Below are 12,570 nucleotides of genomic sequence, written 5' to 3' on the forward strand. Positions count from 1 at the left end.
GAAGCGGAAAGCTAACCAACACCCAGGTGGCAATTCAGACTAATATCATCTTTGAGGAAACCTCGTCACAGGTAGCATTATGTTGTGATACCACTGTCACTTATCAAAAGAACACTCACTGCACCACACCCCCACCCCCGCCTCCTTGAACTAAGAGGGCTATCACTAAAACATTAAACACCTTCACGTGTACTGCTCACACATTTCAGAAAATTCTGCTCACTTCAGCCTATATGTTTTCTTGAAACTTAGAATTGCATCCATGAATTATTTTCCACGTTCTCAGGCTTTCTAGACAAATTCAAAGTTAACCGGTAGCACGTGACTTATGAGCCAAGAACCAGGGGGGAAAAAAAATTCTCCCAACAAACCAGAGCTATTTTAAAGATAGAAACCTAAGAATCTGCAAGCATATCACAGGTAATATGAGAACAGGAAGACTTGTAAAATTGGTATGACTCAGCTCTATGTTCAACTCCTCTTTGGAAGTTTTCAATTTACCACCCCCATGAAATCTGACTTATAAATGCTAGAAAAACACTTCACACAAAAAATACATAATTTAAGATTATTGTATTTCCTTAGAAGAGGAACGTTTTAACAAATTTTACAGGTGTCAATCAACCCTTGTTCAAAATTGGGCACACATCAAATCTAGCATTATGGGAGTTTTATTTGGAAGTGAACTTTAACTATTAATACAAATGCCAAGAGATACTACACAAAACATCCACAGGAATTTTTTTCATCTTTTTTTTTGAATTGTTCACAAACATTTCCTACATAATCCAACATACAACAGAGAAATGGTACATCTTTTTCTTTCAATTTGCATACAATGGAAAAACAAGAATATATATATATTTTACAAAGTTTAACTAATAGACACTACCAAGCTGACAGTTTAAGTCTATATGTGAGAAATTATCTAATAAAAAATAATCAGAATTTATTTAGCATCAGTCACTTCCATAACCAAGTATTATTCTGATTGATAAAACTTGTCATTAAGCTTCTGGTATAAACTTATACCACTATTCCATCGGTTGTGTTGCTCCCCACCTTGGTTCTTCAGAATTACGAACAGAAAATCGTTGCAAAGTAGGGGCAAGCATTTGCAAAAACAAACAAAAATCCCCAGCTTATTATAAGCATGAATGTGTGGTGGAATTTCCTCCCAAGCAATGGACTTCAAATCATTAAGAATCACCAGAACTGAGTATTGTCAAGATATTTCGCCTAAGTCCAAGAAGAGATGCCATTTATTTATATCCAACAGAGGACTGAAAATTAAACTTAGTGTTCCGTTTGGGGGTAGGTTGGAGGGAATTCAGCCATTTGAAAAATGACCATCTTAAAAAAAATGACCACCAAAAATAGGTTCACTAAATTTATTTTAAAAATCATAAAACGTTTCTTACAAAAGAGCATTACATTCTGCACACTGCTCTGAATAGATGCCAGGGACATATGGACTACTGTTACTTTTCCTCCCTGTCCCACCACCCCAAATGTTACAGTGACCACAAAGCAAAGTGTTCACAATAATTACATGGGGGGACTTCTTTAAACCACCAACAATGAACAAAAATTAAAATTCACTCACTCTGCTGCTGTTTCAAAATTTCAATGTTAGTTTTTGCACACCCTCCCCCACCCCCACCCTGTTTGTAAGGAACTAAAACATTACATCTGGTGAACAGCAAAGATTTCACTACACCTCAAATGCAGAACACCTATGAAGCAGAGGAATGTTGGCTTTTTAAACAGAAGCAGATAAAAAAAAAAAGATGCAGGACTCCTTCAGTTCTTCACTAGTCTTAGAAAAACTTTCCAGAATACTGCTTCACACTATAAAAAAGAAAAAATATCTTGCATTAGAATCCTTCAACATCTGCATACTGCTTCACACTATAAAAGAAAAGAAAAAAAAGTACGAATTAGAATTTTTGTTCGTAACATCTTAATCAATCTTAATCAACATTAAGACAATTTCAATGCTAAATTAAAATGATAAACATGTCCATTACACAATTAGAGATAAGAACTAAAACATTAGTAACTACAAATTAGAGCAATGTAAAGTCCAAGAAAAAAGATTAATAGTAAATCAGACATTAGTAGAGCAGAATTGTTAATATATGGTAGAAAAGACAAAGAAATGCCAGTTAAGGTGTGAATTGCTGCATTTTACAGCACCAATCATTTGTCCTGTAGAGGCATGGCCTGTGCCATATGGCAGACTGTGATTTGTTGTCGATTCAGTTATCTAAAAACAACAAAATCACTAGTCTTCCACACAGAACTAGACCAACATCCACTGAATCTTCTACATTTTCTACAGGCTCTGTATAATTTGTAACAAGTGGTTTTGGCAGCAGTTTTCACCAGAAAAATGAGAAGTTTGCTTGGTTAAGGCTTCTTCCAGTAAGATTAGTATCGAATGTCTTCGTGTTTTAGCAAGAAGGCAGAAGAAAATTAAAGCAAAGCTATTAGAATGTTTAGAAGTTAGGTCCCCAAAAGCTTGAGACACCATGGCTTCTAAAAGAAAAATCAGCTGAGAAAGAGAAGCTTTTTAAGGTTTTAGTATGTGTAGGCTAATAACATAAAGCTAAACAAACTGACCTGTTCTGCAGCAAATACTGTGCATTCTGTATCTGGTCCTGTGTTCCCGTAATGGTAATGATCCGATCTTCGGATCCTTCTAAAGGCTCATCAATTTTGATCGAAGCTCCTGACTCATGACGGATTTGTTTAATCCGCTGACCACCTTTGCCAATAATAGATCCAGCCAACTGCAAAGATTTTTAAAAGCAAGTGTTTATGATATACTTAAAACAAAAACAAAAACCCTACCCTGTATGTTCAGTGACCATCAAGAACACTCTTGTACAACTTATTGACTATACTGTTAATTTAATGCCCTCCAACCAGTCAGTTTGAATTACAACCTATTTATACTACCCACTGACATTTGCTTTAATAAATGAACCAGGGGCTCAAACCCCTGATAATTGCTTTTAATAGCACTGAACACTGTTTGACAAGGCTTAAACTGGAGAACACTTCACTGAAGTCCTTGAAACACAATTTTAATCCTTAAAGGGAATACTTTTGTTAAAACCTTTGTTAAGTCAGAAAACTCATAAAAATGAATCAGTGAATGTCTTTTATAATATTAAAAATACTTACATCTTTGGGAATAGTTACTTGTGTAGTAATAATCGGTCCACCAAGATCACCATATGAGCCACGACCCCCTGCATAGGAATAATCTGATTTAAATAATGAGTATTAAGTTCATATACAAAGCATGAAATAATGTTTGATTTCAGAAAGAAGAAAACTTACCATATCCAGAGCCACCCTAAAAACAGAACAGACAAAAACAGAAAATTACTTTGCCTTCCAAACTTTAGGTAATTAAACACATTTCTAAAAAACCCCCAGTTATTATAAGTAACCAAAGCCCTCCCGTATATTCCCTAGTAAGCCAATTTCAGAAAACAATCTTCAGGGGAAGAAACCATTCAGGTACACAGCGTTCCAAGAAACAAAAATGTTGATGGGGGAAATAAAATATTTAATTGGTGAGTAAATAAGCACTTTAAGATTATTAACATAAACACCCGTGATACTCAACCTGTGGTTCATAAGCCATCTGCCACTCTGATGGGCTCCATGTATCTATTGCAGAGTCCCAGGTTTCATCAGCACTGAAACCAACCTGTGTTGAGAGAGAGAAAACTATTAACATAAACCTGCATGGTATTTGTCAGAGCCACCATTTTTATACATCAATTTCTACTTCATGACTCTACATAAAAGTTTGCAGTAATCATGTATTTTAGGGGCAAACAAAGAGTGGAACAAGTCGTAATATCCCAGCAGACAAACAGAAACAATGATTTAAGTGACTAACAGAGTATATTTGTAAGACAAGTTCTTCAGTTAACACGTTCAATAAAATGTTAGCTAACTTTTAAACCCTTTAGCTCTCATAAATACATTAATGAAGTAGTATCAAAGTTCTTACCATGCCATCATAACGGTCTCCAGGTCTTCCTCTTCTGTCATAGGCCATTAGATCTCTGCAAGCATAGTAATTGTAATCTCAGCTGGTCACGTGTTTGAAGTATTTGAAATGAAAACCTACCCCCTTCTATCTGTGAAGTGCTGCTTCTTGTATGTTAATGTGTGGATGAAAGAAACTTACCCTCCTCTAGGTGGTGGTGGTGGTGGAAGAGGAAGATTCCGAGCTCTACTACCTCCCCGGCCACCTCGTCCGGGAGGGGGTGGAGGAGGTCCTCGACGAGGGCTCATATCATCATAATCTCTTCTGGAGGGAGGCATGGGACGCCCACCCCGACCAGGCGGCATTCTGTCAAAACCACCTCTTCCCCGCATGGGAAATCCCACAGGACGTCCACGGCGGTCATCAAACATCATTGTAAAACCACCATAATCATAGGTTTCATCATAAAAATTGGGATCATAAGGCTGAGCACGTCCTTTGATGGGAGACTGAAAGAAAAACACAGCAACTTTATAGATTGAGGAAAAAAACCTTAGTTCACAGTAGTAATTCTTTTAACAGAAAACTTCAGGTACTTTAAAAAAATTGGGAGTTTTACTGCTCGTGAGGCAACAGTTTAATTTTACCCTTGGCGTTAACAGACCACAAATTCCTTTCAATTTCACAATGGGGATTGGGGATCACCATCTAGTACTATAGAGGAACCATAAAAACTTCATTTGAATGATCAAAAGTTATTTAAAAAAACCTCACCAACAATCAAAGACAACAGTACAGATTCTCCCAAAGTATTTCTAAATTAAATTGATGGGAAAGCAGAGTGACAGAAATTGTTAGGGAAAGGTACTTTGTCTTTGCCTTCTGAAATTACTTTTGAATAAGAAATCTGTTTTGTGAAATTAAATGTAAATAAAAGTGTTCTGAAGGTACCTCTGATATAAGATCAAGGATGATCTTTATGCACTCTACAACCCTATCAGGTTTTCCTCCGATAAGAACGACTCTGTCAGTAGATTGAGGACAACATTCCTGGAAAAGCTTGATTGTTGTCTGAGTATTCTGCAATAGGTTTACAAAATAAGCAGCATTAATCAATCAGAAAAAAAAGGAAATGCACTAAAGAAAAAAAAAGTTCTAGGCTTAGACAGATTTAATGTATATTTTAGTAAAATTTCCCCCCAATGTAAAACCTTGTTAGTAAGGGTTGGGCTTTGCAATACACTTTTGGCAAATAACTTGTCTAGTATGGCCAAGCCATTCTACTATATCTTAATTAGCAAACTACGTAATCTTAGGGGGAGGAAACTCAAAAGAGGGAATGAGAAAAGCCTACCAAATCCTTATAAACAACTATTTTCCAATAATTCAGCAGAAGAAAAAAAAACACTGGCTTTACCTCTCGAAGTTCTTTGATTTTAGCACCTTTGACTCCAATAATTCCTCCTGCCAGACTCTGATGAATCAACAGTCTCAACTCGCAATCAAAGTCGCTTCCTTTATAGTGTTGGTACTGTGGAGGGAGTTACAGAATTTCAGTTCCAAATCATAGATTCCCGAATACACACTTATCTGCTATAAGCATACCAATATACTGTTGCAGTGAGCAACCTGAATTTATATTTCAATAACTTTACCAGTTATGTGCTATTATCCTCAATAGCCAGGCCCAAAAAGGACATTCTGCACCACCTTAAAAAACTATTTTATTTTCAGGTCCTGCAACACCATACCCACACTGCAGCCATTTAGCATGTCGCTGTTACCACAAAATTATTATTAACATTCAAATAACACCATAATAAAAATGACTGCAAAGCACTTTGCAAATGTAGTTAATTCCCACTGCAGCATGGAGCAGGGTCAACAGTGAGTTGTAAGACCATTCATTTATCATCTTTTTAAGCCTTTTTCTATAGAGACGGGAAAAGTACACTATGTTGAAAATAAAATCGATCCTATGGGCCAGGCTCCATACTTCAGTGGGGTTCAATGGCACTATGACATACATTTAAGCATTCCACAGCATCAGATTCGAGCGGGAGCTGGCTGGTTGCAGTGGGTGATGGCAACTGCAGGCCCTGAAAGTAGAAAAATAAGAGTAATAGGTTAAGTGTCTAGTGTGATCAGGCTATTGTCGCATATATTGGTAAAGCTACTACAACATATTTCACAACTACCATTAAATAACAAGAAATTGCTTATCTACACTAACAATCAACATACAATGCTTTTCTCTGTATATCTAGCAAACAAGATTACACAGAATTTAAAAATACTCAAACTAGATCAAACATAGTCCTTTCCAACATAGTCTCACAGTCAGTAGTCTAACTCAAAACCTCTTCTAAAAATTAAAGCCCATAATATACATGCTAAACTCCATGAATGTGCACAACCACAGGTACTTCCTATCTACTCCAGAATGGCTAGACTACATTTTTAAACAAGTAATGTGGGATGTAAAAGAATCCTGCACTTAAAGCAGCAGAGTGTAACACACTGCTGCTAAAAAACTATTATGTCCAGTGTCTTTCCACCTCCCCCATTTTGCCCCATTAAATATATTAAGCACCCCCTCCATTGCGAAATACATTTAAAAAATGAGCCTACCTCTTCCAAGGTAGGGATGATTTTCTTCAGAATTTCTCCAATCGTTTCAATATCAGCACTGATACTCAATATGCTGTCAAACACCACAAATACCAGATAGTACAAAAAAAGGTGGAAAAGAAAAATGAGTTTTGTGGTCATCACCAGTAGTCAAATTTTTACAGAGATGAACATACAATTATTTAATAGTCCCCATTTAAAGTAGCCTATTTATACATTTTTCACATGCATTTTGTTTTATGCCCAATACAAACATGGTAACAATATTAGGAGACTTGCAGAGAGACAGAAAGAATGGGCTCTTGGAAGGGCTCAGATTAAGTGGGCAATAAATTGACCAGAACTGAAGCAGAGTTGAATATTTATGTTCCCCGCCACCACTAAGTTAATTAAGGATACCCTCGCTGTTACATTGGAAAAACTGGCACACCTTCTCTCAGGCAAAGTAGGGGAATATGCAAGTGGTAAACACTGTATTTGGAGTAAGGTTATGGATACCAGTTAGAAATTAGATCACTAATGGGCTCTGCAAGAAAACAAATACAAATGCGAGACAAAAACAAAGACAACACAAATGAGAAGTGAAGGAAAGTGAACCAGAGTTAGCATTTCATCAGAAAAAATTATGAACAGGCAATGTTGGGAAGCAAGGTGGGCCACAAAGACAGAGCGAGAGACTGTTTCGGTAACAATTTGATTTACAATGCAGCAAATATGCAACACTTGAAGCTGTGCTCCTTCCATTGAAATAAAATTAGTGGATCGTTTGGGTGGGCAACTCACGGTAAAAGTTCAGTGACAAAAAGACTTAATGGGGAAAATAAGACAGAAACTTGAAAAACAATACACCGTCTAAAGGGGATACTATTTAATTATATAAAAGGCAGGTAATAAAATACATTTCTCTCTTTCTAATCAGGCAGTGAGGCATAAACTGTTGGGACATACCGCTCGGGGCCACTGCTGTCTGGGACTGAAACACTGGCATTGTACTGCATTGGTCATTGGCGTTCGTGGATGTTGGCATTGGGCATGGGCATTCAATCAGAAGTTGTCAAGTATGGTACCCGTTTGGCAACGAGCACATTTTTGGGCATAGCCAACCAGGGTTTTCACATGGGCGTTCAGGGGCGGATGGGCCAACGTCATGGTGGGCAACGCAGGGGTAAGTCGATCCAGTACATGGGCAACGGAGATATATGGCCAAAAAAACAAGGAGAGGGAAAAGGGGGAAAAGCAATAAATTTTAATTTAATACAAACTATACTCATACTCTCAATTAATGAAACAAGCTTAAGTTGTTCTGAAGACTAACACAATAATGGACTTCTCTATATCTGACTGTGGCTTAACATTTAAGGACCTTTAATGATGGTACTTTTAAAAAACAAACGATGTTTCAGTAGCAGGCTGGCTCATGAGGGTAGACACAAAACCTGTCATGACTTGAATTCTCGAGGAAATGGGGAAATTATTAACCCAGATAATTATATATAACATCTGGATTAAGAGGAAAGAGGTTTATAAAAGACAAAAATTCCCACACCACCAAAAATCCTAACTTCAATGACTGATTTGGTTTCCTGGAGGTTTAAAATGCATTCCTAGATCCTAACAGGCAAGTTTGTAAAATTTAAATTTTTAAGTTCAGTTTACAGTAATCAAGAGGAACATACAAAGATCTGCGACCAAGAGAGAAATGAAATACTATCAAATAAGTTTTCAACACAAAGTTCTTATTTGCCTCAACTTCAGCAAGGAAACATCAAAAGAGTGTGTAACATGAGAAAAAAAATTAAGAAATTTGGTGTAGCCAAGTCCTATAAATATGCTCACTTCTGGTGATACCAACATTTAATGTGTCTAATCACAAGAGTCAACCCACTATAAAATATGAAGACACAAATTATCAGCATTGACAGACGGTCACCCAGTTATAAAATTAAGTGCCTACTCTATTCTTTACCCATATCTAAATCATGCAACCTCAACTTCTTTGTGCTCCATGTGCAAACTATTCAAGAACAGATGGGCAAATTGGGGGGGGGGGGGAGGGAATAAAAATATGGAGTTTAATCAGCCACCTGCAACGGTTTTCAGTACTACTGTACTTGATTCACACATGGGAAATGGTGCAATTAAGGGGTTTTATACTGTTATTTCTAATTAAGATGTTATCTTGCTTGAAGTGAATAATTTGGTGTAAAGTTATTAGAAAGTGAGGAGGTTTAATATAGACCCCCCAACTCAATCTGGGCTTTGTTAGGAATGGCAAATCTTTAGAATTATCTATGTATTCAATTATTATAAAAGGCTTGTATCTAGGCTATTAAATGATTTCTATGATGCAAATCTTTAAATTTCTAAAAACACATAAAACTGAAGCTGCCTGTGTAGTAGGTTTAAACTCTTTAATACTTACGTCTGTACGGAGAGCCTTAATATTCTTGCCTCCTTTTCCAATCACTGCCCCAGCATTCTGGAGAAGATAAAAAGAAACTTAGTGTGTCTTCTTAACCTTTTAGTTAAAGACAAACACCACACAAGTCTACCATATCTAACCTCTTGTTTGGTTATAGCGATGGAAATCTATTTGGGGATATTAAAACCACAAGGTTTAAACAAAAACCAAGAGTCTATGTGACATGTTCCGGGGACTAAATACCTAGACAGAGCTTTGAAATATTCAGAATGCCAGAAATATACTGAGTATAAATCTTAAGCACTGGCACCAAATTTACAATACCCTTTTGCAAGTCAATTAACTTGAATTCTAGTAGATACTTTCACATTTTTTAGCTATATTATCAGTTAAGTAAGCTGCCAATCAGGATGTTATCTAATGAACCCACAATGAAATAAAAAATACTATCTTTAAGGCATTAATGCTATAAGGACCATCCATACCCATCTCCTAATTAGGCTTGTAGTAGTTCACCATGTTAAGGGCTTTCATTTTAATCATTAGCAAAATAATTACCATGGCCTAAAAAGTCTAAGTCTGTTTAGAAAGAGCCACACAATTATTTTACATTCTGCAGCCTTCTGAAGGCTTCCCAGAACGCTCAAACATTTTCTTAATTTCTACTTTGAGTAAGAAACAATTTCAAGAATAAAATCTATACCTTGCTCTGAAGCAGAATGCGTAATTCAACCATCTCATCAGTGTTTCTAGATCTTTTAAAAGCTTGTTCCTCTTCCATATCTTCAGCAGGGCGTTTACCTAAAAATTAACAGTTTAGGTTTCAGAGAGCACCAGCATCTTCAAGAAAGGGTACCTTTAATCACATTTTAGTTTTAACCTACAGATTTAACATTTAACTCCACTCCCTTTGAAGGAATTGTTAAAGCTTGTTAAAAAAAAAAAAAAAAAGGCATTCAATCTTCAACTTTTAAGTCAAAATACACTCCCTTAATTTTCTAAACACGAGATTTATTGTGACAGCACATCAAAGGATTAGAAATTTCTAAATGCAAGAAAAAAACTTGTATTTACTGGCTTTCTTTTAATCGGTTTCCTCACCTACGCAAATGACAGTTACTTCTAGTTCAAAAAAGTAACTAACAAGGATCTCAGAGAAAATAATGAAATTAACAAAGCAAAAAAATTGTTAAAATGTTTTCTCACCAAATTCGCCATTGGTTTCAGTGTTGGGAAAGGTTTCCTCTGGCTGTTCAGTTTCCATTTTCTTGTATTCAAGGGACACACGAATCTGTTAAAAAATAAAGAGGCTAGTACACTTGGTTTCTTGCAAAGTAGGCTGTGCAGCGTACTAAATATTAAAGACAAGGGAAAGAAATGACTATTTCCAGAACGTACCAGTTATTAAATATATCCTTCCAGGGCAGAACTGAAGTGTTCTGGGCGGGACCAACTGACACCCTAGTGCTGTAGTAGCCTACGAAAACCAACACAAATCAGTTTTGCTTTTTTGGTTATTACCGAATACTAATGACTACAGATTTGAACACAACAAAAAGAGCCATTTCTAAAACTTGTTTTAGGATCTTAAATTTCCAAAGGACCGCCCTGTAACACAATCCAAAAGACCTATCTAATTTTTCTGTAAAAGCAAAAGTACCGTAATTTTGGATCAAGTTCCACCACAACAATGTTTTACATAAATACATAGAAACCAGACGCATAAGGCATTTAAGCCCCCGAGTAATGAGTCTCGAGTAATGCTCCCGAAAGTACACATTTATAAATAGACGCAGAAATTATTTTTACATCTGGATTCTAAACTTCTGGGTTTCTTTCCACCGGTGACTTGAAAAGTCTACTTGAAATATAAAGGCAAATTCAAGCCATACCCAACCGTCTGGCCAATCTACTGGAGCGATAAACAGGCAAACCTGAAACAGGAGTACACCCAAACTGCCTGTAGTACTCGACTAACAACCCTTGAACACCAATAACATCACTAGCGGGATATTTCAAATTACGTTAAAAGCGGTATAACCTGACAATTTCAGCACTACCAGACTGGCGATAGGACTGTGAACAGCCTTTTAGCTCCCCTCTCCTGACTGGCAGGAGGCGACAAGCGGCTCCCGTTATGAGAGAAATAGCTAAACAGCTCACAGTCATGGCAGTATTTACGCCTTCCACTCTTCCCAGGAACTGAAACGCCAACCTGGCCCCAAACTCAAATACTGAGGTGCTACGGAAGATTTAGATAAAGGGGTTTGACGACAAATAGCAATAGCAGGCTGTTTATAACGATAAACCCAATATCCTCCAAGTGCTTTAGTCGCCAGACCCAAAAAATCGCTAAGTATATGCGCGACCAGCCAAGGGCAAACATGCCCTCCTCCCCGCAACGCCCGAAACCGGGATCGGCAACCGCCAAGCAACAGGAGTTGAGAAAGCTCCCGAGGCGAGAGCACCAGCGCCGCACCTCTCCTCGGCCCGATCCGACAGGAAATGGCGGCCCGCGTAATGGCGACTACGTGCTACTAGGCGGAGCCGAGCGCGGACCCCCTCCCCCACCCACCACGCGGTCCCGAGACCTCGTCCCCCGCGCCCTCCCCCCACCGCGGGAGACAAAGCAACCAAGGCAGCCCCGACCCTTCCAGCTCGCCCGTTCCAGACCCAGGCCCGCAGCGCCCAAGTGCGGCGGGCCCCGCACAAAGAGAGCGGCGGCATTCTCTACCGCCCTCCGGCTCCCTCTCCTTCCCACACAAGGCCTAGTTCCCAACAGAACAAAACTCATCCCACCGGCACAAGCCTCGCGACTCTCCGAAGCCTCTAGTACCACAACGCAGACTGCAGATATACGCTCAGGGAAATGGCGGAGGTGGGGGGAGGGGAAACCCGGCAACGTTCCCTCCCAGAACCCGCCAACCACCACCAAGCCCCCAAACGCCTTCCCTCAAATGGAGAAAGTACTCTCCGGCCCTCACCCCCACGCGCCGTTCGCCCAGCCCCATTCCTCACCCGGCAAGGATACCGTCCCTATGCCGCCGCGCCTCCTCAGCCGGTCACAGCTAGACAGAGAACAAGCGTAGGCCCCCACTGCCCTCCCCCGCCTCCACGCACTCTCCTACCCCGCCGCCGGGCCCGATTGGCTGCACCGGCTACAGCGGTGGCGCGAGAGCGAAGCGATTGGCCCAAGGCCGCGTCAATCAAGGCGCCGGAGGAGGCGACAACCCCGCCCCCCGCCGGCGCCTCCCTTCAGACTGTAAGGCCGCTAAGGGCCTGAGAAAAATCAGACTTCGAAAAAGTCAACGCAGCCTTTAGGGAGGCCAAACCCCTGCCCGAACCCGCAGTGCCCAAGCCCCAATAACTCTAAATTACCTATAGGCCGCAAATAGGCGGGAAGTAGACAAGACGTCGAGGTTGGTGCAGCAGAGAAACAGAGGATAATGGCGTCTGCAGTGCTTTCGCCTGAAGCGCCCTCCTCCTTTCTCGTTCGCGCACT

The 12,570-nt window shown here is 39.3% G+C and overlaps 1 protein-coding gene across 14 annotated transcripts; it reads right to left on the reverse strand.

Moving 5' to 3' along the window:
- Nucleotides 1–1,377: 1,377 nt before the first annotated feature.
- HNRNPK (heterogeneous nuclear ribonucleoprotein K) lies at nt 1,378–12,559 on the reverse strand. 14 transcript variants are annotated; one of them, XM_086416830.1, is made up of 17 exons: nt 12,447–12,559; nt 10,467–10,545; nt 10,275–10,359; nt 9,772–9,869; nt 9,069–9,125; nt 7,595–7,638; nt 6,647–6,719; nt 6,043–6,114; nt 5,433–5,546; nt 4,967–5,095; nt 4,217–4,524; nt 4,037–4,091; nt 3,644–3,727; nt 3,352–3,367; nt 3,193–3,260; nt 2,626–2,795; nt 1,378–1,851 (listed from the first exon to the last, which is right to left on the reverse strand). In XM_086416830.1, exons 3-17 carry the CDS (start codon nt 10,330–10,332, stop codon nt 1,821–1,823), a joined length of 1,377 nt encoding a protein of 458 aa, XP_086272956.1. In that variant the 5' UTR covers nt 10,333–10,359; nt 10,467–10,545; nt 12,447–12,559; the 3' UTR covers nt 1,378–1,820. The 14 variants fall into 14 exon arrangements, with proteins under 14 accessions (XP_086272956.1, XP_086272955.1, XP_086272954.1 ...); XM_086416829.1 differs by having other exon boundaries at nt 1,378–1,911; XM_086416828.1 differs by having other exon boundaries at nt 3,193–3,275.
- Between the last annotated feature and the right edge of the window lie 11 nt (nt 12,560–12,570).

This window comes from Bos grunniens, chromosome 8, assembly GCF_055505025.1.
Source record: "Bos grunniens cultivar Pamir isolate PY7600 chromosome 8, Bosgru_T2T1.0, whole genome shotgun sequence".
Taxonomy (NCBI): Eukaryota; Metazoa; Chordata; class Mammalia; order Artiodactyla; family Bovidae; genus Bos; species Bos grunniens.

Coding starts and splice junctions, on each gene's coding strand:
- HNRNPK (XM_086416826.1), bottom strand. CDS start 10,332: ATGGAAACTGAACAGCCAGAGGAAACCTTTCCCAACACTGAAACCAAT. Junction 2,796..3,192: donor AAGTAACTATTCCCAAAGAT/GTAAGTATTTTT, acceptor AAATCTTTGCAG/TTGGCTGGATCTATTATTGG. Junction 1,912..2,625: donor CAGTATTTGCTGCAGAACAG/GTCAGTTTGTTT, acceptor TTTCTTTTATAG/TGTGAAGCAGTATGCAGATG.